At 43.0% G+C, this 25,497-nt stretch overlaps 4 protein-coding genes across 7 annotated transcripts; 2 read left to right on the plus strand and 2 right to left on the minus strand.

Moving 5' to 3' along the window:
• Positions 1-2,246: 2,246 nt before the first annotated feature.
• On the plus strand, positions 2,247-3,968 carry LOC121683839 (sarcolipin). The gene is made up of 2 exons (XM_042063677.1): positions 2,247-2,460; positions 3,258-3,968. The coding sequence occupies exon 2, from the start codon at positions 3,395-3,397 to the stop codon at positions 3,488-3,490; it is 96 nt and encodes a 31-aa protein (XP_041919611.1). The 5' UTR covers positions 2,247-2,460; positions 3,258-3,394; the 3' UTR covers positions 3,491-3,968.
• Positions 3,969-4,429: 461 nt separating this feature from the next.
• On the minus strand, positions 4,430-8,937 carry kbtbd3 (kelch repeat and BTB (POZ) domain containing 3). 2 transcript variants are annotated; one of them, XM_042063676.1, is made up of 4 exons: positions 8,897-8,937; positions 8,448-8,537; positions 7,802-8,051; positions 4,430-7,514 (listed from the first exon to the last, which is right to left on the minus strand). In XM_042063676.1, the coding sequence occupies exons 3-4, from the start codon at positions 8,038-8,040 to the stop codon at positions 5,885-5,887; spliced, it is 1,869 nt and encodes a 622-aa protein (XP_041919610.1). In that variant the 5' UTR covers positions 8,041-8,051; positions 8,448-8,537; positions 8,897-8,937; the 3' UTR covers positions 4,430-5,884. The 2 variants fall into 2 exon arrangements, with proteins under 2 accessions (XP_041919610.1, XP_041919609.1); XM_042063675.1 differs by having other exon boundaries at positions 7,802-8,537.
• Positions 8,938-9,175: 238 nt separating this feature from the next.
• elmod1 (ELMO/CED-12 domain containing 1) lies at positions 9,176-16,306 on the minus strand. Of its 3 annotated transcripts, XM_042064746.1 has the most exons (12): positions 16,183-16,305; positions 15,986-16,026; positions 15,745-15,802; positions 14,711-14,856; positions 14,369-14,397; positions 14,111-14,208; positions 13,764-13,893; positions 13,098-13,231; positions 12,888-12,956; positions 11,972-12,022; positions 11,048-11,181; positions 9,176-10,798 (listed from the first exon to the last, which is right to left on the minus strand). In XM_042064746.1, the coding sequence occupies exons 3-12, from the start codon at positions 15,759-15,761 to the stop codon at positions 10,623-10,625; spliced, it is 984 nt and encodes a 327-aa protein (XP_041920680.1). In that variant the 5' UTR covers positions 15,762-15,802; positions 15,986-16,026; positions 16,183-16,305; the 3' UTR covers positions 9,176-10,622. The 3 variants fall into 3 exon arrangements, with proteins under 3 accessions (XP_041920680.1, XP_041920679.1, XP_041920681.1); XM_042064745.1 differs by lacking the exon at positions 15,986-16,026 and having other exon boundaries at positions 16,183-16,306; XM_042064747.1 differs by lacking the exons at positions 15,986-16,026; positions 16,183-16,305 and adding an exon at positions 15,923-15,944.
• Positions 16,307-17,424: 1,118 nt separating this feature from the next.
• Positions 17,425-23,993, plus strand: slc5a2 (solute carrier family 5 member 2). Its single transcript, XM_042063636.1, has 15 exons — positions 17,425-17,626; positions 17,880-17,951; positions 18,072-18,176; positions 18,331-18,390; positions 18,750-18,854; positions 18,998-19,103; positions 19,434-19,514; positions 19,845-20,074; positions 20,283-20,418; positions 21,032-21,139; positions 21,386-21,536; positions 21,945-22,113; positions 22,515-22,730; positions 23,011-23,146; positions 23,674-23,993. The coding sequence occupies exons 1-15, from the start codon at positions 17,501-17,503 to the stop codon at positions 23,892-23,894; spliced, it is 2,022 nt and encodes a 673-aa protein (XP_041919570.1). The 5' UTR covers positions 17,425-17,500; the 3' UTR covers positions 23,895-23,993.
• Positions 23,994-25,497: the final 1,504 nt, after the last annotated feature.

Below are 25,497 nucleotides of genomic sequence, written 5' to 3' on the forward strand. Positions count from 1 at the left end.
GACGCTAACTCCACTAACCCGATGCTGGAGCAGAGAGAGAGGTGAAGGATCCAGAAGAGATCTGACGAGTTTTTATAACAAGACGCCCCGTGGCCTCCTTCCCTCACCTGTTCGAAAACATCAAACAGCCCCGGCCCCCTGGCAGCAGAGCTGGACTGTGTTCCGTGTGGTCGGGGGCCAAGTGAGTCAAACCGCAGACTGGTCTGGTGCTGCTGCTGTTGATTACAAGACATCCAGGTTACCGGGGAAACCGTGCTATGGAGGTGATTATCACAATCAGTTACTGGAGCACAACAGGTTCAGGCATAACAGTGGGGATGTCTGTTTGGGCACTGGGGCTGTGGCTCTTGCCAGAGTTCAGCTGTTTGTTGTTTGTTGGAAATGCACAACAATACACACACACACACACACACACACACACACACACACACACACACACACACACACACACACACACACACACACGTACACACACTAAATCATTCCCTTCTTTGGACTTGTTAAACAAGCTGTCTACTTGATACGGATTCTGAAGGTGGCGTAGCCCTCATCCCAAGCATAGATGGACAGTTTAGTTTTCCACTCATGCATGTTTTCCAGAACCAAAGCCTTGAGAACACATGACACCTAGGCCATGACACCATGACACACACTTGTCAAGACTCCACTGGAATGTTTTTTGTATTTTAATTGCCACCGACAGTAGAAACCAGAGTCTTGATTTTACAATAGTAATTCTGAGCTCGTCCTCTCTCCAGAGACCCACTTGAAAGTCAGGTCACTGTGACATTAGTGGGAGTAGAGGCCAGGGTAGTAGTGGCCGACCAACGGAACACATGCAAAGCATATTTCTAATAACAGCATTAATTGTGAATGTTGTAAATGCTATGATGATGTTATTACGGCAACGTTACAGGGTAATTCTACCAGTGGGATGCACAGTAGGAAATGTCATGCCCCACTGTGTGATGGGTCTAACTACTCCCTCCTCTGTGTCGGGAGTGGGCACATTTTCACATGAGACACTGACACAGACACTGTTTTGTTTTATATGATTGATATGATATGATTTCCTCCTTCTTCCTGTTGATTTAATATTCTGCTGCATGATTACTGAATTATGATGCACACTATTTCTGATGGTAAGCAATGACACTGCACTGTGGAATGTTAATTTGTAAACGTAAATACAGTATGCAGGAATTGTTGATGTAACTTTGTAAACTTGTTGATATGGATGTTTATTCAGTATTATTATTATTATTATTATTATTATTATTATTATTATTATTATTTAGGTTGTCTTATTCTTATATTGACCTACACTGCATCACACTCACCAACATTAGAAGATTAATGGTGCTGAAAGGGCTTTTAATGTATCATAACCTGATATGCTCTATTGTCAGCTCAGGTCAGCATCTGCAGTTGTTCATGTAGGTGTTGGAAGTGAGAGAAACCAGGATAGTTACATCACCTGCTTGGCGGAGGCACTGTTTTGGGATTGTCTCCTTCATCTGACCGAATGCCAGACGAGGATAAAAGGAAGGAAGATACACTGACACCAGGAAACTGTTAGCAACTATTTGGGGGTTTTGTTTGGCCAGGGTGTTGCCATAGAAAGGTTTAACGACTCAAAGGAAATTCCTCAACTGAACCCCCCCTGGAGCTGTGACTGTCATCACTATGGTGATCCTCTCATTAAATTGATCACAAATATGATTTAACACACTAAATCAATCAGGCCTGTCTACTGTTGGCTTTGAGATCCTGTATCACTGTTTAAAGCATCTTTGACTCGCTGGGTGTAGGATAGCAACAGCCAGTGTAGTCATTTTGGCAGTATTGTCTGTAGGCGGGTCTGGTACGATGTTTCAAAGTCAATGTTTGAAAGAAGACTCTCCAGCACGTCCCTGATGCCCCCATATAATATCAGCAGCGTTTTAAGGACTGACTCGCATGCATGCATATGTCTCGTATGACACAGGATGGCCAGAATGGCTCTAATCCACAAACAATGGACGCCAGCTTAAAAATAGCTCTGCATGTATTCAATATACAGGAACAGGAATTCATATATCTATGTCAGATTCCATCAGGATGGCTCCATTGGCGAGACCCCCCTCATATGCAGACATTCCAGGAGCTATGCCCCCCTCTCTCCCTATCCTTCCCTCTTATTCCTGGGGTTTGGAACCAGCAGGCCATCTCTAAAGGTGGGTTTAAATACCTCCTGTATGGCATCACTAGATGCCAGTGTCATCTCTCGGGGCGGTACCCTGGCCAAGGGCTACTTTAGGGGGCTGGGGCATGTGTCTTTGTGGCACAAACACTTGGATGTGAGACAGGGCAAGAGAGAGAGGCAGGGAGAGAGAGAAAGAGAGAGCGAAGGACTGCACTTTCTCAACCCATCTGCTCTGATGTCCCATACACTGAGCTTTATTTTGTGAAATCGACCAGGTAAGAGCACCACTGCATTGAATTCAGTCTTAACTGGTCATCAGTCAGGAGTCTGCCGGGTAGGAAAGTTCACTCTGGTAAATTTTTGTTGAGTGAAATTAGTGAAATATATAGCAATGTAGACAGCAATATGAATATTTAAAAAATATGAATGTAAACATACAGTACATGAGACATTTGCTTCTATGGAGTTGCTGAAAATCTGTTTAAATGTTGTGGTGGACTCGAATCCCGTTTGTGTTTGATGTGGACTAGATGTGAAGGTGTTTATGTGCGTATGAATCAGGCCAACAAGCTGTCAATGCAGGGGATTGTTACTTCTCTGGGGAGGGGATAAATGAGAGGCCTACAGCTCAAAGCCAACAGGTGGACCATTACTAGGAACAGCAGAAAATCCTGGATTAATCCGCCGGGTCTGTGTGTGTATTTATAAAATCTGAATGTGATACCAGAGTCCCTTACCCCTCAGCGGGGAGATATACTGAGGTGTTGCTTCACAACATGCTCTCATGTGGTAATGAAGAGGGCCTTTACAGGAAATAAATATACTACAGGGTTGAGTTACAATAATAACTAGCCTGAAAACACTGTATATTTATGGGAATATATGGGAAAATATGTTTCGTTGTTGCAAATAATTGTTACTTAAGTCTACCTTATGTTGTCAAACAATGCAAAAACATGCAACTATTACTGCTACCACTGACCAGCAGAACCCAGGGAAGGAATGTCAGTCCACCAGAAATGAGTTCCGTGAGTGGTCATAACGTGATTCTGTTCCCTGTGCTCTGTTTCAGTAGAGACTGAGGTCGAGTTGATAAGCAGAACCTACTCCTCTGCCAAGCATACGGTGTGGCTCCTGCGCCAACTCTGCAGCCTACACCTCCAACATCTCGCGACAACGCCGGGGCCTCCTCCCCCTGTCCTGGGCAGAATGGACCGTTCCACGCAGGAGCTCTTCCTCAACTTCATGATAGTCTTCATCACAGTCCTGCTCATGTGGCTGCTGGTGAAGTCGTACCAAGACTGAGCCATGGGAGGGTGGGGGTGGTGGGTGGCGGGGCTGAAACTCACGTTGTCTGAGAATGAGGTCAGATCCAGAGTGCGACAGGGAGTGCCCAGACGTCCCAGGCCAAGTGCTGAGGTCTGAGTTTATCCTTCAGACAAACTGCTCGCATTCAACTTTTGTCTTTCTAAAGCATAGGTTCAGCTTTAATATCTGATTCTTACTGCATAAAAAGCCTTTCTAAAATATGCTGTCATAGGACTAAAAATATCATACAGGGAGTAATGTGCTATTTTGTATGGTCTACTTGTGGGTACTGATGTAGAATTCTTACTCTTTCTTCTCTTTCTTCTGTCATATTCATTATCATAAATCCTGCTGTATTCTGTCATGGTGTGTTAATACTGTCAAAACCCACCTCTGTTTAGACCGGAGTGATTGTAGTCTATCAGTGTGTCTAGACGGCTTGGAAAAAAAACAAATTACTATAAAATGACTGTGATCTCAGTGTTTGTCTCTGATTTCACAGCAGTATACTTCTACCAATGTCACAATATTACAGTGCATCACTGCATTGCATAACTGTTTTATTGTATTTGAATATATGTCCTGTATAGACAGTGTAAAATACTGCTAGTTTTACAGTTAAATGCATTATGTAAGAGATGGCCAGTTTAGAATTTAGGTCTCAATGTTTAATATTTAATGCAGTATATTTTAAGACCCTAGACAGTGCATTAACCTTAGATACATTTGAGTTCCCATCTCTGACCTCCCTTACACAGAGTATAATATCAGCGGGCACAGGCAGAATAAGGTCCTTGACTACACACGGACATGGTTCTCCCCGACAGGGTTCCCACGGGTCATGGAATTTCTAGAATATCATGGAATTTTGGAAAGTCTATTCCAGACATAGAAAGTCAGGGAATTTTATCATTTTTGGGGCAAAGTCATGGAAAATCAGGGATTTTTTTTTTGTTTTGCAAAATTGACTTGCCAAATATGTCCACGCAGAATTGGTGTATATCTTGTTATTAGCTTGCTAGAGTAGCCCAACTTTATTTGTTCAATGCTCATTTATTCATCTCCCGCTCTAAAAAAGTAAAAGATTCTTGAACGCTACGCGGCTGCTCTGAAATCACTGGTCAGTATATTGTACAATTCAGATAGTAAGTCATGAAAATTCAGGTTTTTTGTCAGGGAAAGTCAGGGAAAAGGCATGGAATTTTACATTTGACTTTTGACAGAGTGGGAACCCTGCCCCGATATTAATACTTAATAAATAATCCGAAACAGTCAGGAGTGGGTGAGTATAATCTGACCCCAAGAATCATTTCTGTGCTTTATTGCATTTGTGCAAAAAAAGGCGGGTGCATTTTGGAGAACATGAATTGAAGAAAAAGGTCGGCTTATCTCTTTAATGACATTGTGATCTGTCAGAGCAGGACTGATATACAGTATTTGGGATTCATAAGATATGAACTTTTATATCCTCTCTATGGTTGCAGCATTACAGATTAACTCCCAAGAGTGACATGTTAGTATTTGTTGAGATGGTTAGTGGGCCATATGCATTCAGACAGATAGGCACTGTGGACACTATGGCCACAGGGCTGTGCAATATCTACAACGACAGAAGCATAGCAAGGAGCAAGCTATCAGCTGGCAGCTAAACATACCCACATTACAGCCTGCATATTTTTTCACACGCTACACTTTGCATTGAGTAACTACAGTACATCTTCAGAGACGACACACACAGAGATAAGTCTGTTGGTGTGAAAGTCTGTGCGTAAATGACATCTAGGTGAGGAGTGAAAGCATTGTTCTTTTCTTGCATAAATACTTTGAGTGGACTGTCAGGAATGGTTGGATGACTTCGGAGAGGTAAATGTAATCAAGACAGTTAAGTTGGTGATCATCAATGACTAATATTCTTTCCTTGGTTCAGTTGTTTTGAAGTGGCTCCTACGGAGACGGAATCAGTCTGAAATAGTAGGTCTACATGGCTCTTTTTGGGCTAATGCATGGGATCAGGCCAGTTGCTGTGCATGCCTCCATAGGAGGGGCCTGATACTGTGTGGCTGATGACAACATGAAAATGTCTCTCTTCCATCAATGACTTGTAGAAATGCTACAAATAACATATGATAATACAGTATTTGTATTGGTAACAGTAAAAAAATTGAAATTGCGATAATAAATAATGACAAATAAAACATTAAAATGTAAAATGCTAATAATAAAAACTGACTATTAAATAGTCAAATAAATAAAATTCACAGAATAGAATGAATCTAAAGTGTAAGACACAATAAAATAGCAATTCTCTTCAGTGGCTCTATCATATGGGGGTTGAGGAGACGGCAAATGTGCAACGTTTTCATCCCTGCTGTGGTTCTCGACAGATGGACTTCATGGAGTCATCGCCATCTCCTGTGCATCGTCGATCCTCCAGGGGTCCCTGTAGCGGTTGAAGCAGACCACCTGGCAGTGGAACTCTGTGAGTGCCCGTGGCATTGGCGCCACCTCCTCCCACTCAGAGCGCCCGCTGTGGTACACCTGCACCTCGTCCGTGATCTCGTCGGGTGAGTAGTCCCCGCCCAGGATGTAGATCTTGTCCCTGACGCCAATGGCGCCAGCGTTGAAGCCGGCGCACTCAAACGAGCCCTCGCCCTTCCAGACGCATGTCTCTGGGCAGAAGCTGTATACCTTATAAGTGGACAGGTCACACAGGTAAAGCGTCTCATTGACGGGTACGGCCTTGACCAAGGTGGCGTGGAAGAACTGTCCGAACTCGGCCACCAGCTGGCTCCACTGGTCATTGGCGGCGTCGTAGCGGAAGAAGCAGTCCAGCGAGGGGTTGAAGACGTCGGCCATCTCCACCTCGGAGCCCAGTGTGTAGATGACGCTGCCGCACGTGCTGGCCTCCGGGAAGTAGATCCCTCTGGGCAGTGGGCTCACCGAGCACCAGTGGCGCTTCAGGGGGTCGTAGTACTCCACGTCCAGCAGGCTCCGGATGCCACGCGGGCCCCGTGTCTTGCCGCCGATCACGTAGACGCGGTCGAGCGCCGTGACCGACACGTGCATGGTCCGCGGCCGATGCATGGGCGGCGCTGGACTGAAGCTGTTCGCCACAGGGCAGTAGCACCACGTCTCCTCGGTAGCCTCGTGGTACGGCTCGGCAATGTGCAGGCGCACCGTGCGGCAGCAGTTGCCGTGGCAGCCGCCCGTCACAAAGAGCTTCTCGCCGAAGCTGGCCAGGCTGGAGCCCGGCATGTCGGCCAGGCGCGCCGCCTGCTGTGGCAACTCGCGCCACTGGTCAGTGCCCATGTTGTAGCAGAAGGCGTGGCGGATCTCGCCGTTCTCCTCTGTCTTGTGCACGTAGATGTAGCTCTCGGTGGTGGCCGGCCGGGCGTCCGGGAAAAAGCCGCTGAACTCCCGCAGCCTCCCCAGGGCCTCCCCGACCAGCCGGGCGCACTCGCCGTCTCCCAGCAGCAGGCCCTCCGAGCGGCCCACCTCCTCCAGCACGGCGGCGGGCAGCTGGTGGAGCCGGATGAGGGTCAGCAGGTCGGGCAGCAGCCGCTGCCGTGCCTCCGTGTCGTGCTTGGTCCAGCGCAGCAGCGCCCGCAGCACGCTCTCCTCGTTGGGCACGTCGAGCGCGTCGGCCGCTAGGCAGGTGCGCAAGACGGCGGCAGGCATCTCCAGGAAGTCGGGCGTGGCTGCGAGTGCGTGGAAGCTCTGCGTGATGAACTCGGTGGCGCGGCGCTGGAGACGCGCCGAGCCGTAGCCCTCGGAGACGGCCAGCAGCTGCAGGCAGTTGGACAGGTCCAGGATCTTGACCAGGAAATCGCTGCACGCCTTGGAGAGGATGGAGACCTGGAGGAAGGAGGAGAGCTGGAAGAGCATGTCCACGTTGTCCTCCGTGATCTCCACTTCACCCGTGTAGGCAAAGTCCAGGAAGGCCTTGACCGCCTGGGTCGAGAGGTTGCTTATCTTTACAGTGCCGTCGTCTCGTTCCCTCATATTCACCTCAAACATGACCCTGGACGAGAGACAGTAGACAGAGCATAGAGAGAGATAGAAATGTTATGTATTACAATATGTTGAATGCACATATTAAACACACATGAAAAAATTCACATTACATGATCAAGCTGTCAGTAAATCTCTTGAGAAATCATATCTGTGTTCAACCCCACTGTCTGTGACAGCCAAAGTTGACCATTAAATGTCCCCCATTTAAATGCCCCCATACAAATGTTAATATATGGATGAGAGCATAAATAAATGAAGTCTCTCATGCAGTAGCCCTTTGTATCCCTCACTGACCTGAAGAAGTCACTGCAGGCAGCCAGCACGCAGCGGTGGCATGGGAAGGTCTCATCCCGCACCGTGATGCTGAAGTCGAAGAGCAGGCCCCGCTCCCTAAAGCCTCGCAGCACGCTCAGGATCTGCTGCCCATGGGCCTCGGACACCACCACCATGGAGCGCCGGTCTGACACCCCGTTGCAAAGTGACCCAGGCCCAGGGCTGCCCCAGCCTGAAGCGCCATTGCACCGGCCAGCCATGGCTCCAGGGTCTGGAGAGGAGAGATGGAGCATGGGTGGGGATCATGGATGGGGGTCATTGAGTTTAACTGCAGGAGTGAGTGTGCAGATGTATAGGGAGGGGCCAGGCTGCTTCAGGACATCGCATGCAGCATACAGCTCCTCTGCTGAAGCAACTTATGTGCAAATGGAAGTGATTAAAAGCAAACTATGTTAAACATTAACACTGGGTGAATAACATTTACGCACACATACATTCAGTTGCTCTATCAAATGTGACTAGCTATCTTTTTTCATTTCTATAATTTTTAAACATTTTCTGGCATTATGACATTGATTCCTATCATTATCAGAGTAGGTTTGTGAGTAGAGAATACAATTATGTTACAAATAATAGAACATAATTTAGGTTCTGGTTTAAGTATTACCTGGAATTATTCAAGCAATCGCTGCTATGTTCGTGCTCTGCATTCTGAGGCTAAATGAGGATATGGAGTCACGTTTTCACGCCGGGAAACCTGGAATGACAAACAGAGCTTGCTATTGCCCCAAACTCTGACATACATGGTTTATTCAAAAGCGACCCTGTTCGGTTTGGTGCAATGCAATAACCGTGGCCAACAATAAAAGTGAAACGCGGCTCAGAAGTCACTCCCCGGTGATACAATATTTATTACCGTCTAACAGTAAAGGACCTTGTTGCCTCGGTATAGTATTTAGTGCAACTACATTGAGGATAGTTCATATTTATACAGATTCCAGTAAATTAACTGTAAATGAGGTTCGGCTTAAATTACGCAACAAACCATTAAATATGGGCCAGGCAGCAGTTAGCCGAGATTGTGAAATTTAGCCGCCGTCTTTGTAATGTACTCACAGTTTCAGCACCATGGACAGCAGTTGCTCCGCCTTTACAAAACTGAGCCGGAAAAGATACGCGCATGTGCAGTGCCTTATGGAAGTATATAATGCGTGCCCAGGATGTGACATCATGCGTCGTCTCTCTCATATCGTAGTCCTCTCTCACATCATACTCCAGTCTAAATGATCAAGGTCGATTGCCCATAACAGTGTTCTACGGGTCTCTACTGATTGAGCAAATTAAATCTGTTTAATTAATTACAGTTAATGCAATTGAAAAGATGTAGGCCACACATCACAGATATTGCCTTTATTTGAAATGAAAGCATAACATAACATGATTTTCAAATGAACCTCATAACAGACTGGCAAGTGTAGAAATTGCACCAGAAAATCTTTTACACAGCAAGCTAATATGCTACTATAAATCTATGGGGCAATCTACATTGCAAAATCAAAAAATATAGGGCTATAATGCAATAATTAAACTCTGTGTGTGTGTGTGTGTGTGTGTGTGTGTGTGTGTGTGTGTGTTTGTATGAATGTATATACATTTGTCTCCCAATGGACCAAACCAGCTTTGAGCTTCAAAGAAAATGAGAGGATAACTGACATTTGCAGAGGGATAAGCATGCTACAAAAGCTAAATATCAAGCAGTATTTTAGTGATTGCCACTCAAAAATGAGCTTTACGACACTCTCCAAAGAGAAGCAGTTACAACAGATATATCAGATAAATAACTCTATTTCTATAGCCTAGTTTACCATCTAAGAAGTTATCATGAAAGATTACAAAGCATCATTCTGATTGTGTGTTATTTATCTTACTAAGTAGGCCTAGTATGCACACATCCCCCCTTTTGGACAGACTTGGAAGTGAGTTTTCATAAAAATGAGACACATTAAAAATCCATTAGCATGAACAGTTATAAGCACCAAAAATAAACAATCATTGTTGGTGAGACAATCTTTGACTTATATTAACTAAACAAAAAGTACATAACATTGTGAGCATACATTGTTTTTTCACAATCAATAAAAGCAACACAATCAATAAAAGCAAGACAATCGTTAAACAGCAAGACAATGCAATTAAAATGTCTGAATTAGTGAAATTGATAAGTGTGTGTGTGTGTGTAGAAACAACAAATAGTCAATAAAATAAATAAATGACTATTGTTCCATCATTCCAAGGCCAACCACAGACTACTTTGTGTATAGTTAAAATAAGCTAGTCCAACAAGGGAATCTTATGTAAGGGAATTCCTACTGAAAAACATTTTAAGGGCTTTTTGGCTATCAGCCAAACCAGCTGGCAAATCCTTTGTCACACTCACACGAGTGTAAGACGTTCTATGCAAAGGCTTGGACTTTTTCAGAAGCCCAATGAAGAACAATTACTTCTGAGCCAAAATGGACACATTCATAGCTGCAAATTTACTGTACCCTACTCCAAACACTGGACATTCCATGATATGTGCTGGAGAATATAGTATAGGCTGCAGAGAGAGAAGAAGCTATTTCCTCCCTTGATTTGAGCTGGCATGTTTTTTTTTTCCATAAGAATCTTTGTAGAAGATTTGTAGAAGATATTTGATGATGAATTAAGTCTAAATCACCACGGTTGGCCTAAACCACTAGAAATAACGGATATAGTGATCACCAGCATGCACTGAGATGGGGTTTTGGCACAAGCATTTGGCAGTGATGGGGGGGTGGGGGGGTGTACGGATAAGGTGGGATCACAGATTGATGAGGTGGAGGTCGGAGGCAGGAGAATGAGGACACAGTGCCATGTTGGGGTTCTTCAGCTGCTTGGTCACCCTGCGCAGGAACTTCTCGCGGATGCGGTTGAACTCCATGATGTCGCATGGATTCTCATTGATCCAAAACTTATGGAACTCCTGCATTAGGTAACCTATAAAGGGGAAAAGAGGAAACCCAAACGCATATGAGTACTGTGTGTGTATGGGACAAAGAAATAGATAACATAAAGGTAACACAAAGAAAAAATATTACAAAAAACATCATGATAGGAGAGATAGATGGAGCTGAAGAATAGATAGAAAGAAAGAAAGAAAGAAAGAAAGAAAGAAAGAAAGAAAGAAAGAAAAACAAAGAAAAAAAAAAAACAATCAATTCAGGCGATGGTGAGAGGACGACTCACAGAAGGTCTGCTGGAAGTGCACCAGGCTGGGCATCTCTGGCGCCACGTTGTAAATGTGGGTCTTCAGAGTTCCACTCACCAGCAGGGAGTAGACCAGCTCTGTGATGTTGATGCCCACAATGGCAAACGAGAACCTATGGGGCAAATAACATGAGTCAGTCCATTGATTATTGTCGCTTAATACTAACCATTTTATTTTGAAACATTATACCAAATAGAAGATATTCTTATGTATACCTTTAATGCAAAGCCATATGAATATGTACTTTATTATTTGATTGATTGTTAGTCATTTAGAGTGCAAATCATATTTTACAGAAGACTATTGAATGCTGACTTTTCATAACCAAAAATCTTCTATTTCACTTATTTCTCTCAAAGAGCTTTTTTTCTTCAAATAAAATAAAACCTCATTTTCCACTGCAGACGGGGTAAACAGAGTAGATCTCTATCATTTAATTTGAATTGAAGGAAGAAAGTCCTTGTTGCAAAATAAAAAAAAAACTGAATGAGTGAGCATCAAGCTTCTTATCAGTCACGCAGTCACACTACTTTTAGGGAGCTGTCTGCTGACAGTGTGTGTGTGTGTGTGTGTGTGTGTGTGTGTGTGTGTGTGTGTGTGTGTGTGTGTGTGTGTGTGTGTGTCCAATAGTGCCAGTCTAATGAAAGATGAAGAACCTGACAGGCGTGAATCAGCCCCCTGTTCTGCATCTCTCTCTCTATCTCTCCCTCTCTCTCTCTCTCCATCCCACTATCTCTTCCTCTCTCTCCATCCCTCTCTCTCTCTCTCTCCCTCTCTCTCTCTCCCACTCCCTTTCTCTCCCTCTCTCTCTCTCTCCTCCTGTTTGCCGCTAGTGCAGCTGTACTCTGCTGGAGCATGTGGATGTGTTTGAACACACTCAGTGCAGATCGGCGCCTCCTTACCCAATGGCTTTGTCAAAACTGTTTTTCTCCCACTCCGCCTTGGTCATCTTGCTGAATCGGTACGCAGCACAAAGACAACAAGATAATCAGATCAGAATTCCATTCTCCTGCTTTTAGTACAGCAATAACAGACACACAATAGTCAGTCATTGTTTCAAATGAAAAAGGACATCACCAACTTGCATACAATACTGAATATGTCAATGTGAGAAATTTGCATTCTTCCACAAAAAAAAAAACAGTTAAAAACTGAGAGAAAATGACAATCAATGTGAATCTAGTGAAATGACTGTGAGCTGCATGAGTGAGCGAGAGAGAGAGTCTTTGTCTGTGTGTGTGTGTGTGTGTGTATTACCTGGACTCTGCAGAGGGAGGGGTCCTGTGTGTGTCATGGTGGTGATGAGGCAAATGAAATGTGAGGGGTGGGAGAGAGAGGTGAAAAGAAGGTGCCACAAAAGAGACGCAAAGTGATGGCCCCTGCTACTGTATCACATGACAGGCAAAGCAGCACAGAAGCAAAGAAGGGACACAAGCAGAGACTGTAAATGACAGCTTTAAGCAACATGAGAGAGAGAGAGAGAGAGAGAGAGAGAGAGAGAGAGAGAGAGAGAGAGTGAACAAATCATTTGTCATGGTGTTGCAGCAACACAACGAAAGCAAACTGTGTGAAAATGTTACTCCTGCAATGAAGCGTTGGAGCAGTTCGGATGGATAAATTGTGAAGTGATGGTATAGCATGAGTATTCTGTAAACATCTCAAGGCAATATGAGTGATAATAATGTGTGTGTCCATATGTGTGGTGATGTATCTGTATAAATGTGTGTGTGTGTGTGTGTGTGTGTGTGTGTGTGTGTGTGTGTGTGTGTGTGTGTGTGTGTGTGTGTGTGTGTGTGTGTGTGTGTTCACACTCCTCACCTGTGTTTGGGTTGCTGAGAGTCATGGAGCACTTGCAGAGCTGTGGCCTTGTCATGCTCTGCAAAATACCTGAACAAGAGTACAGAACACGTGTCACAAGTGTCATTCAGAATTCACAGTAATATGAATCTAACTGTGATAACATCCAACTACCATCCAAAATGCAATCAAAATCTCAAGTTGTATAAATAATGATGATAAAAAATGTACAGCAGGTTATGCAGTCCCAGAAGTCCCATTCCTCTGAAGTCAGTCTTGGGGTCGCTGCCTTGGAAACCAATGTCACTCCACTGTTTTGAGATGCGTCCAGTTAAAGGAACCTCTGGGGAAAGGGACTTCCAAAGCTGCATGAAAGAAAGAAGAACTTCAATCGATGTGGCCACAGTGGTGAACAACAAGGTTAGCGTCCGTTATTTCAGGAACACAAAAACTCATACACCTACACATACACAAGCTGTCACTCATACACCCCTACAAGCTCTCACTCATACACCCCTACAAGCTCTCCTTAAGCAGAACTCTACGTGAGAGCATGACAGCTTCTTCCACCTCTGAGGTTCTTTTGTGAAGCCTCTGAAGAACTCTTTAGTGCAGAGAGGAATCGTTCTTTCTAAGAGCACTGCTAGTTTGTTTACTAGTCTGCTTGTGTGCCTGGCTGCGCTTCCACATGTTTACTGTTTATACCGTTATCCTGTTTACTGTATGTTTGTTCTATATAAACTGTATCTTCTGCATGTTTACTAATAGTGTTATGCTGTTATTCATGTTCACATGTTTATCTGCAGTCCTGATGTTCATGCATTTATCCATAGAGGTGAGTTGTTTGTTTGTTTAATCTGTGCTTGCAGCCTGTCCCTGGTCTCATCTCCTGCTCACCCTTAGGAGCATGTCCTCATGGTCGGTGTTCTCACAGTCATACGGCTCGCGACGCAGTTTCTCCACCTCGGCCACCAGGCCCCTGTAGCCCACGATCTGGAACAGGCTGGCCTGCAGAGAGATGCCCAGCCTGGTGGACAGAGGGACAGACAACAGGGAGTCTCTGAATCAACAGTTACCATGTAAAATGTTGCATAAATTAAATGCCAACCTTAGGCAAAAAGCCTCAAAAAAAGTGTCAGTATGTCTACTGACACTTCCACTGACACAGAGCAGAGCATTTTAATGTTATCTGTAGACCTATAGATAGATTTGACCAGTGGGTCACCATAGAAGCCTAGACTTACTGTAGGTTCACATCTGGACTGATCCTCTTCAGATCCAAGATTTCGTCCACGATCCGCTCCACGGCATCTGGGCTGGCTGCTACAGCAGACTGCAGGACCTGGGAGACCGACAGGAGAGGCAGTGAGACAGGGGAGTAACGGGGGTTCCCCGCTGTCCTCACAAGAGCTGTGGCGAACGCCTTCGTCATCACAGACACACACTGAATATTCAATACAGAAAATTGTGGAAAAGAGCTGGCATGGTCAAAATCCACCCACCTCGTTTTTGGAGGACTTCAAAGAGTGCTCTGTGAGGAAAGGACATCATGTAGTTAAGCTCTGGTTATCTGGTCAAACATGATCAATTAGGCAGAATGGTACTGGTGTTTTTTTCTACATAGTTTTTTTTTACAAAATATGGACCTTCAGGCTAAGAAGACAAAACGCAATTTGTCAGAGAGAAAGAGAAGTATGAGGCGGGTTCCTCTATATAAAGTCAAGGGCTTTCAATACCTTTATGATTCTGCTATATAGATCATGGAGAGATGATATATTCTGTGTTAATGTGTTCTGTGTTCTAGATGTTCCGTGATCTATGTTCTAGGAATGTGTGCTGCTCACCGATCTTAAGAGTTCTCTTTGCGCCTGGCTTATTGTTGTAGCAAATGCGTTGGAGCTCACATCGGCCTGTGAGCTTCCTGGTTACAAACTTAAGGGTTCTCCAGAGAAATTTGCAGTACAGGAAACTGAAGAACTGTGTCAGTGCCCTAGGAGACAGGAAAAAAGAGTGACAGAGAAAGAGACTGGTAAATGAATTCTCACAGAGATTTGTGGAGTGAAGAAAAAACAGGCAAAAAAAAAAGAAGTCTTTCAAGGACTTTGTGAATGCTTCTCCCGAGGCCAACAGACGGAGAAAGGGACAAGTGTGGCATTACATAAGCCTATGTTGCTGCAGGTGACTTGGGGCATTAGTGCTGCAGAGAGATGTGGGTGCCATAGAGGACAATGCAATGCTTGTGACATTGCTAATGAAAACACACCAGGGTTTCTAATGGGGAGTTCAGTCAGAGCTAGCCTATGTGGTGGCTATGAGGAAGACCAAATTAACTGGAAGGAGAGGTGTGTATTCGCCTCCAGAAATCAGGGCAGAAGAGGAGAATTCAAATAAGACACTCCACTGTAATCTAGTACAGGGGCGACAGGGCAAGCAGAAATAGAAAACCCTCTCTCTCTCTATGTGTGTGTGTGTGTGTGTGTGTTTAATTTATGTGGATCACGTTATTTTAAGGGATTGGCTTTTATTGCAGTCTATTTGTCTCAGTGTACCATAGATACAAATGAGTCAATGCAGCACCATCACAATTCATAATTCCAGGCTGTTGTAATAGCCTATGTGACAAAGGCAGCAAACATTCATTCCGATAGCCTGATCATTAATAATTTATTTTTACGCGGAGGCTTCACGCTCGGCTAACAATCTGTTAAAATACGCATCCTCTGAACTGATTGTTTGATAAGCCCTATTAGTTTGATAGGTCACCCCTATAGATTGTACTTTTTTATCTGGACAGCCCTTTCATGAGTAACAATCGAATCATTGGAATTACCGATAACAGACCATCATGAGCAATTTGCGATGGAAAAAATCTGCTTACCTTAGAAAATGCTTCATTGTGTTGTCCTCTCTCTCGTCACACTAAGAGGGAAATAGATCTAAAACGAACGGTTAAAGGAAGAGTCACCCATCGACGGTATTAGATATCAATTATTTCTTACATAATTAGATTCCGCCATCAAGACACCTTGAATGTTGGCATCACTGAATTAGGATACATCTGCAAAACTATTCCCTTATCAAGACAAAACCCAATCCGGCCTGCACAGGTACTAGGATACTACTTGGATGTGCCACCAGCAGAAAGTCACGTATTATGGCTCTGCTGATGAAAGAAACATTAGTCAAGCTTCATCATACCACTGACAGCCACAGACGACCAGGCGTTTGAAACATGCATTTGTCATTGACCAAGGCAATTTCTCATTTGCGAATCTAACGGTAGCCTAACGTTTAAAGAACCGCATCACTGATTTACCTTGTGTTTATTGTGCAAAAGCGAATGAAAATGGATTCCGTGGCGGCTATGGGCATCTCCGTCGCACTGGCTCAGGCGTAGGTACCCGCTAGCCCTCCATGGTACTCCAACTAAACAACGCACTGTAGACACATATGCAAGGAAGCGACTATACACTTTTGTACAGCAGGGGGAGTCTTTCTCAAGCAGAAGATTTTCCTGCACAGTAATAACACCACCAAGGCCATTTCTATCACATGAATGGCCGCAAGGTAAATACCAGAATATGGCACACTGAGAGGATTCCTTATAATGTATATATACACCCAAGTATGTAAGATGACTTTTTAAGATAGGTTTTCATCTGAAGAAGGTGTAGTTTTACTCCAAAGTCACAAAATCCACAAAATGTATCCAAGCTATAAATACCAAATTCTTACATTATATTAAGGGGCTTATCTCTCTCCTCAAATAAGAGGCTGGCCTTACCATACCAAATGTAGGCTAGTCAAATCATTTATTACAGATCACATATTTAATTATGGTTTACAGGGTCTTTCTTTCCATACAACAAAATATAACAAGTGTACAAGAAGCTGAAAATTGCAAAAGTTTTTCCGTTCTTCAAAAGAAAATGAAATAAAATGAACTACAACAAGAATTTTAGCAGCTGCATGTATACAATCATTCAAACTGTGCCACTTGTCTACATTATAAACGTAGGTAGGTAGTAGGTATGTATTTGCCACAACTGATGTTCTTAATCAGTGGCATGCATAGTGCAGTAAAGCAAGTAAATTATCAATTGAAGCATGTGCCCATTACACGGCCTTCAGTAGTATATTATCCTGAAACCGCTGTCTGTATATGTTGTTGTTAATAATTGCCACAGCTGTCACTGCAATTACACGCCCCAATGAAATCAGAAGTAGAGGTGCCTTTTTGATATTTTACCACTAACATTAAAAGTGTCAATGTGCCTGCCCTATACTCAAGTACAGCTTCTCCCTATACATGTTATAGGGTGATGGATACATGTGATGGGCCCATCTTACACATTTAGAGACTTTCTTGTATGCCTTGTTTTGCCCATTACTCTGGTGAGAATGTGTTAATAATTATAGCTTTTAATAAACCCCTGCATCAGCTTGTGTTTTAAATGGCCAAAGGTCCAATGGACCTGTCTCTTTGTCACCCCCCTTTTTTAACAAGTAAACTTCTTCAAAAAAAATCTGTTCCTGCAGGTGTTTCATATTTTCCACTGGGCACACTGGCTTTATTATATTGTAGTTGTTATAGGGGTAGTGTATGGCATAAAGTTGGTCAAAACTATTAGTTCATGATGTCTGTCACAAACATGACAACAACCTCACCTGGGGCCACAGAGGAGGTGACCATCAATAATTCAGCAGATATCGCTGTTATTATAGGCTATTTTGTCATGGTTATTGCAGTCGGAGTTTGGGTAAGTCTTTTTTCCTTTTGTCTAATGTGTTGGTCAGTTTTTAACAGGTGTCATTTGTTTTACATGCCAAGTTATATAGTTACATTACATTACATTACACAGACACACATACAGAATATCCCATATCAGTATACATATCAGTATAACGCTTCATTATAGCATTGCATCACAGTGTCCTAGAAGTGTCCACTAAAGTATTTGCAGTGTAAATGAGAAAAAACGTGTCTGAGACTGTTGACATCTGTCTTGAAAGTCAATGTTCAGGACAAATCGTGGAACAGTGGGTGGCTACTTTCTTGCTGGACGCACCATGGTGTGGTGGCCGGTGAGTCGAGCAAACACCAGAAACTCTATCATGTTTTCTGTTTAAGAAAATGTAGGCCAACTTCTTACTCATCCGCTGTCTCAGATGCGATGATTAAGGGTTTTGTGTGTCCATCTACAGGTCGGTGCATCGTTATTTGCCAGCAACATTGGCAGTGGGCACTTTGTTGGTCTTGCGGGAACAGGGGCGGCCAGTGGAATAGCAGTTGGGGGGTTTGAATGGAATGTGAGTATTGTGACTACTGAGTGATTGGACAGATTCACACTAAATTCTACTCCTGTGTAAACTGAGTTGAATAGAAAATGAATGTCCCAGTAATAGCTTCAGTGCCTTATTCATTTTAATTATTCTTTTTTGTTCACTTGTCATCGTGCTATAGGCTATATTTATTGTACTGCTTCTGGGATGGCTGTTTGTCCCTGTCTACCTGACAGCTGGGGTAACTCTATTTTACCATCACATCACCAAAAATACCAATCATACCACCAAGCATTATGACATGGTAGCGATGAGGGTCCTACTTGAAAATAAAAGACATATTTGGAAAGAAATGTATACATTTTACACTTCTGACAACATTTAGCTCAGACAATATTTAGTAACATTCTGACATAGCATCGCTAACTGTTAACTCCACAACATAACACAAGCTAAAAGTCTGTGACAGTTTCTGATTGTATTTTAAGAAGTATTACCACCCTTTAGCAATATGATTTTGAACACACTGGATGTTTGTTTGCAGATGTACATGAGTCATGGCTATCTGCAATGTTTTCAGTAACTATCTGTTACTCACAGGTGATCACTATGCCACAGTATCTGAAGAAGAGATTTGGAGGAACCAGAATCAGTTTATATCTGTCTGTCATCTCCCTGTTTCTTTACATCTTTACAAAGATAAGTGTGAGTATGAGCCTTTGTTGCCTCCAGGGTGGCACAAATGTGAAGACCCCAATTAAATGTTATGATACTAATCTCCTTACAATCTCTCCGGTGCACTGTGTGTAAAACTTACCAATGATCTTCCCTGCTCTCTCTGCCTCCAGGTGGACATGTTCTCTGGAGCTGTCTTCATCCAACAGGCCCTGGGCTGGAACATCTATGTGGCTGTGATAGCTCTTCTCTGCATCACAGCCCTCTATACTGTTACAGGTTACACAGACTGCATTACTCAGCCACACATCTATAATCAGTAAATCCATTCAAAACAACAAATGATTACAGTGAAACATATCTTGCAATGAAGTAATAACACACACACATACACACACTAATGTCAGATAACTGGTATGTGTGGCAACACTTCATATTTAATGTTTAACCTCCACACAATAGAGCAGCATATTGATTAATTCAATTCGTAATGGAGGACGACTTAGTTTAGATGTGATTGTGATATGTTGCAAAGCAAAATTTTTGTTCCTAGCCACCAAAGCAACAATGCATTCCCTGTGATTCCCTAATCAAATGTTTGCTGATTAGGTGGCCTGGCCGCTCTGATGTACACAGACACTGTCCAGACCTTCGTCATAATTGCCGGCGCCTTTGTCCTCATGGGTTTTTGTGAGTCCCGATGAATGGCCAGCACTGACTGGCCAAAATGCAACACACAAATGGTCAAATCATTTGGGCTGCCTTTTCAGCTGTCCCATGTAGCTTGTAATGCACCCTGTGAAGATACTTCATAAATACACACACACACACACACACACGCACACGCACACGCACACGCACACGCACACACACACACACACACACACAGCTGACTTCTAGTTTCGTAAAACTGTTTATAAAAGTTAGGGAAAGTTTAGAATCTTAAATCTTCAAAATTATATTTATGATTTATGGTCCACATTTCAAAAGAATTTACCCTACATCACTATCATCCTTTAGCCTTCTTTGAAGTGGGGGGATACAATGCCTTGCTGGAGAAGTACAGCTTAGCCGTACCTTCCCTCGTAGAGTCCCAGGACCCTCTCCGATACAATATTTCCGAGCAGTGCTACACCCCACGTGCAGATGCCTTCCACCTTTTTCGGGATCCAGTCTCAGGTGATCTGCCCTGGCCTGGAGTTCTGCTGGGAATTGCCATCAATGGAGCCTGGTACTGGTGCACAGACCAGGTGAAAACCCCACGTCCACTCTAGAGACAAACAGCTCAGATAGGCTCTTCTTCTTTGCTGAATCAAAGAAACAAATCAGTTTTCTGATGTATGACTATATTGCAATCATCCAATCGTTTCAGTAAGTAGTTGGTATTTAAGTATGTCACTGATCACAGTTATGTTGCATGTTATTAAATTGTACCATATTTCCTTTTTGTGTGGGTAGGTTATTGTGCAGCGTTGTTTGGCTGCTAAGAGCTTGTCACATGTGAAGGCAGGCTGCATCATGTGCGGCTACCTGAAACTCTTCCCCATGTTCCTTATGGTGTTCCCTGGAATGATCAGCCGAGTGCTCTTCCCTGGTCAGTAAACCTACTTACATCCCCTCTGTAACTGTTGACATTATATTGGTTGCATAACATTTTCCATGATATTTTGTATTGGAGAACAGTTTTATAAGTGAGAATTTGTTTTGGGTTATATTTTGTATGCTTTATGTATGACATAAAAAAGCTTTTATTTTCAAATCTTGTTGAGCTGTGATACTTTACTTTGATGAGAGAAGCAAACGGATTTACAAGTAAGTTATGAATAATACATTAAGGATGAGTGAGATGAATGGTTAAAGGAATGTGTGAAGTTAAGAACTAAAGACGATTTCCTTCTGTAGCATGCAGCCAACAAGGTCTGTCTGTATTTTAATTTTATCGTGTATCATTCTAATGCTGTGTATGTTAACATGGTCTCTGTATGTGTGTAACATTATTCGTTTTCACGGTTTGAATTTGAAGGACACCACTTGTGTCTGTCTGTGCTTGAAAGGGACTTACACGGTCATTTACATATTATGTAACATTGGTGACTTTTAATTATTTGTTACATTACTTACAATATTAAGTTGTTAGACCATGTCTCCTCTATCCCAGAGTCTTTAAAATACAGTGATATGTTGATCTTAAATATTCTTCTTCCTAGATGAGGTGGGCTGTGTTGTGCCTGAGGTCTGTAAGCGGGTCTGTGGAACTGAAGTGGGCTGCTCCAACATAGCATATCCCAAACTGGTGGTCTCCGTCATGCCCAATGGTAATTTTGCCCCAGCATGCATTTGCACCCTCAGTCAGTCAGTTGAAAATTGTTGTCCCCAATTTTCTTCAGGCATTTAAAAAAAAAATGCTGTCTTGTAAGGGTGTCTTTTAATCGACCACATTTTTTTTTACTAAACTGCTTGATGGAGAAAGAATCCTGAGAGAGAGAGACATAGAGAATCCTGAGAGAGAGAGAGAATCCTGGAGAGAGTGACCAACTCCTTGCCTTGTCTTGCTGTGACAGGTCTGAGAGGTCTGATGCTGGCGGTGATGTTGGCTGCCCTCATGAGCTCGTTGGCCTCCATCTTCAACAGCAGCAGCACCCTCTTCACCATGGACATCTGGACACGCCTGCGACCTCAGGCCAGGGACCGAGAGCTCATGATAGTGGGCAGGTCAGGCACCATCTCTTTAGTGTGCTTTACATATGGGAGTAAGGACATTTAGAGCCAGGTGACAGAAGTTTCTGTCCAAATCTTCAGCAGTTATGACAGTTGCTGGGCATGTACCTAATCCCTTTAAGAATAAAAATCATATACCGGTATATTGTCCACACAAAACAAGTACAAACCATTTCGCAGCAGTGAAATACTGAAGACACTGAAACTGAAAGTGTACTCTCAGTGACACCAAATGAGTGTATCCTTACTTACAAGAAAGTATTCTGATCTTTAAAATCATTGCAAGTACTGAACTCTGCATGCAACTTAAAGATCGGAGTTGTGCTCCTATCTCTCCTTTCTCTGTGTATTCCTTGATATGTGTTTGCTTGGTGGAACCCTTATCACCTCTCTGTCTGCCAGAGTTTGGATCCTCTTTATCGTGGCTATCAGTATCTGCTGGATCCCAGTTGTGCAGGCTGCCCAGAGCGGTCAGCTGTTTGACTACATCCAATCGGTGACGAGCTACCTTGCTCCGCCCATAGCTGTCGTCTTCCTTCTGGCTGTTTTTGTCAAGAGAGTCACTGAGCCAGTGAGTATGACCAGAGAGCCTTTCATTGTAATTTGAGATCAGTGGCACACTGAATCTAACATGCAGATGCTTTTATACTCTTTTATGCTTCTAAGACTCCCTACACAGTGGCCTTTGAGAAGGAATGAAAGGTATCATCTGAAAAGAAAACATAGCCTTGTTGCATTTGATTTAACTTCTTCAGAATTGTTTTTGTTTTCATTTCTGTTCATTGTTTTACATTGTGGATGTACAATATATAACCCCAATCCTAGAGATGGCATGGCATGCCTGACATATATATTTTGCAGTCATTTAGAAAGTATGGCAATAATTGATCAAATTTAGAATCAGTGCTGGAGTTGGTTTAAGGTGTGTTAAGATCAGTGTTCTATTCTCCTGTGCCTGTCATACTGTATCAGGGAGCTTTCTGGGGCTTGATGGGCGGACTGGCCATGGGCCTGGCTCGTATGGGGGCTGAGTTTGCTTTTGGCACGGGCAGCTGCGTGTTCCCTTCGCCCTGCCCTGCCATCGTGTGTGGTGTCCACTACCTCTACTTCTCCATCATTCAGTTCTTTTGCACCGGCCTCCTGGTCCTCTTTATCAGCTACAACACACCGCCCATCGGGGACAAGCATGTGAGTGGATCTGCAAGAGAAATTCTTGGTTTGCAGAGTGAAATTTAAACCCACAGAATACCAAATACCAATGTGAAGGAACACCACCAAAATGTCATCTGATCTCAAACAAAAAGAATTCAATTGGATATGCCAGAGATAAGTTCAGTCTGGGTGGGATCTTGAGGGACTGCATCACAACAGATGAGGATCTGATACAGTCCCCACTGTTATGCAGGAACTCTGAGTATTATAAACAGTGGAGAGTGTGTCTTGATGGAGGAATGTTTTGCTTGTGCAGCTACACCGGCTGGTCTTTGGCCTCCGGTTTTCCAAGGAGGACAGGCTTGATCTGGACAGGGTGGAGGAGGAGAGGGCCAGGAATGCCCGTCGACAGGCAGAGCAGAAAACCAGAGCCATGGCTGAGGAGGAGACGGGTAAGAGGACCGACACACACACACACTCACAGCCTTCCACACTTATTTGGACAAAATACCCATTCACCCCTACACTGATACACATGCACCATCAACTGTTGTTATTGTTATTTAATGTCTTAGTTTATTATTGCTATTCTCCTTAATGTAGTCTGACCACCATTTTAAATTGTTCCCTGGTTAATTTAAGTATTATATTGTTTTGTATTTGTATGTCGCTTTGGACAAAAGCGTCTGCCAAATCCCTTAACCATAACTGTAATTTGGGGAATTGACAGATTTTTACCTTTTTCATTTTTCTGATATGCTCTAGTCTATTCCCTTGATGATCTTTAATAATAATAATAATAATAATAATAATAATATTATCTTTAATGACTATGCCTATTCTATCCTATTTGTTTACTCTGAGGGCTTTGAAAATGGGGGCATTTACCAGTTTTTCTATGGAGTGAATTCATTAAATGCCAGTTACTGTACCTTTGACAAGTGCATTTGTCTCATCTGTTCCGTTCTGCTGTCTTCAGTGGAAAGCCCCCCACAGACCAAGTCTGGGCTCTGTCGTCTCATTGGCTGGTTCTGCGGAATGGGCGGAGCCCAGGCCCCAGAGCCCACTGAGGAGGAGGTCACCGAGGCGTCCAAGCAATTGCCTGACATCCAAGAACACCCTTTCTGGCGATACGTTGTGGATGCTAATGCTCTCATCATGATGACTGTTGCCATTTTTTTCTGGGGTTACTATGCATAAAAGACGGTCCCTATATGTATGACACAATAAATGCATTCTAATTAAATGTATTCACCTATTGACTGTTCAAGTAAAAGCCAAAAACTCTATAAAATACTATATTCAGGAAGGACTATGAGTGATCACTTGCAGCATGCAGAAAAATAAAGTAAAAATAGTCTTTTCAGCTGCTGTTGAAATCCATCTAAGTTGTTCTCAGTGATACTGCTGCAGCATCCCGTCCTTGAATGACCCCAGTCTGACTCTCCCCACTTGATAAATGAAGTCAAGTGTGTTCAGCTCGTCAGGAATGCTCTTCTTCCGTTCTTAGTTCTTGAGAAAGACTGAAAGCTCCTTTTGTAGAGGTAGTTGACAAGTGACTGATCACTTTATATAAAGAGCATTGAATATTTGTCAAAAGATAGCTCGACACTCCTAATGGCTACTGATGTAAACTGTTACCATATCACTGTGTGAAATCTCAGTTGTAAAATGTAAATGTAAATTTGAGACAAATGTAAAATGTCTCAAATATAAAACACAGACATGGAAAGAAGCTTAACAATTGAATTGTGTCACGTGTCCCAAGGACTTAAAATATCTCTCAGACATCTCCTCAAATACTTAACCTTCTCAGGCAGAACTCTAAACCCAATATAAAAAATGTGTTGAAAAACTGAGTGTATGTAGTACTAGGCTCTCATACCATCTTGCCGGAAGGTATGTCTAAGACAAGAAACACATGCCTGACTCCTGAAATTGAAACTTTTCAAAGAGCTGCCTGAGTATATCCACTCTTTTCAGCTTGAGTTCAGCTCTCTGGTGGTGAGAAAAACACCTTCCATTATTGACACTGAAGATTCTAGTGGAGATGCAGCATCAAATTCGAACATTTCTGCACTGGATACTTTAGCATTTAGTCAGCCTGACATGGAAACTATTGTTTACAACTGACTTAATCTAAACAAAAATATAAATAAAAACACTTTTTTTTTCACTCCTATTTTTGTTACATTTCTATCAAATTTTGTTCACAACTTTGTTAAAAAGTGAGTGAGCACCTCAGCTTCATCAAGCTTATCCATTTACCCAACATGTGACATGAAAAAAGATCAAGAATAAAAGTGTGAAGCTGGCACGCCGACCACTGGAATATCCACCAGAGCAGCTGTGAACTGAATGTAAAGGTGCTCAGTAATACTGATCTTTGCCAAGTTTGTAAACAAAAAGCCTGTTGTGTGAAAAGACTTCAATATTTTGATTACTTAAAAAGGGGGAGACAAAACTAACATTGCATTTATATTTTTGTTCAGTATACTTGAAACCATATCAGTCGGTTGACCTCACGGACAGAATAAACGGAATCTACCCCTGTGTGAGATACCTGCACAACTGCACAGATCATGACTGACAGTTGGGGACAAACACCAGTCAAAACCGCATACATGTTGGGTAAAAGAGAAAAGACAAGAAAGAGAAGATGAGCAGACAGTTGTTATAGTTGTTTTTTTGTTTTAAATCACCTCTTTTTTTTATTTTAGACGTAGATATTTTCCCATTAGCACTGGACATCTCTGAAACCTACAACGGTCTCCCAACCCCCCCAGAGCCGAGGGATTGACAT

Source organism: Alosa sapidissima, chromosome 15 (genome assembly GCF_018492685.1).
Source record: "Alosa sapidissima isolate fAloSap1 chromosome 15, fAloSap1.pri, whole genome shotgun sequence".
Lineage (NCBI taxonomy): Eukaryota > Metazoa > Chordata > Actinopteri > Clupeiformes > Clupeidae > Alosa > Alosa sapidissima.

Bases quoted from the DNA above. Each gene is read 5' to 3' on its own strand.
- slc5a2 (XM_042063636.1), top strand. From the start codon at position 17,501: ATGATGTCTGTCACAAACATGACAACAACCTCACCTGGGGCCACAGAG. The intron at 18,855-18,997 runs GTGAGTATGAGC...CTCTGCCTCCAG, and splicing joins ACATCTTTACAAAGATAAGT to GTGGACATGTTCTCTGGAGC. The intron at 20,075-20,282 runs GTGAAAACCCCA...TTGTGTGGGTAG, and splicing joins GGTACTGGTGCACAGACCAG to GTTATTGTGCAGCGTTGTTT.
- LOC121683839 (XM_042063677.1), top strand. From the start codon at position 3,395: ATGGACCGTTCCACGCAGGAGCTCTTCCTCAACTTCATGATAGTCTTC.
- kbtbd3 (XM_042063675.1), bottom strand. From the start codon at position 8,073: ATGCTCCATCTCTCCTCTCCAGACCCTGGAGCCATGGCTGGCCGGTGC. The intron at 7,515-7,801 runs GTCAGTGAGGGA...TCTCTCGTCCAG, and splicing joins GCCTGCAGTGACTTCTTCAG to GGTCATGTTTGAGGTGAATA.
- elmod1 (XM_042064745.1), bottom strand. The intron at 13,232-13,763 runs GTGAGCAGGAGA...TCTTTCATGCAG, and splicing joins ATGAGGACATGCTCCTAAGG to CTTTGGAAGTCCCTTTCCCC. The intron at 12,957-13,097 runs GTACATTTTTTA...ACTCTTGTTCAG, and splicing joins CTGGGACTGCATAACCTGCT to GTATTTTGCAGAGCATGACA.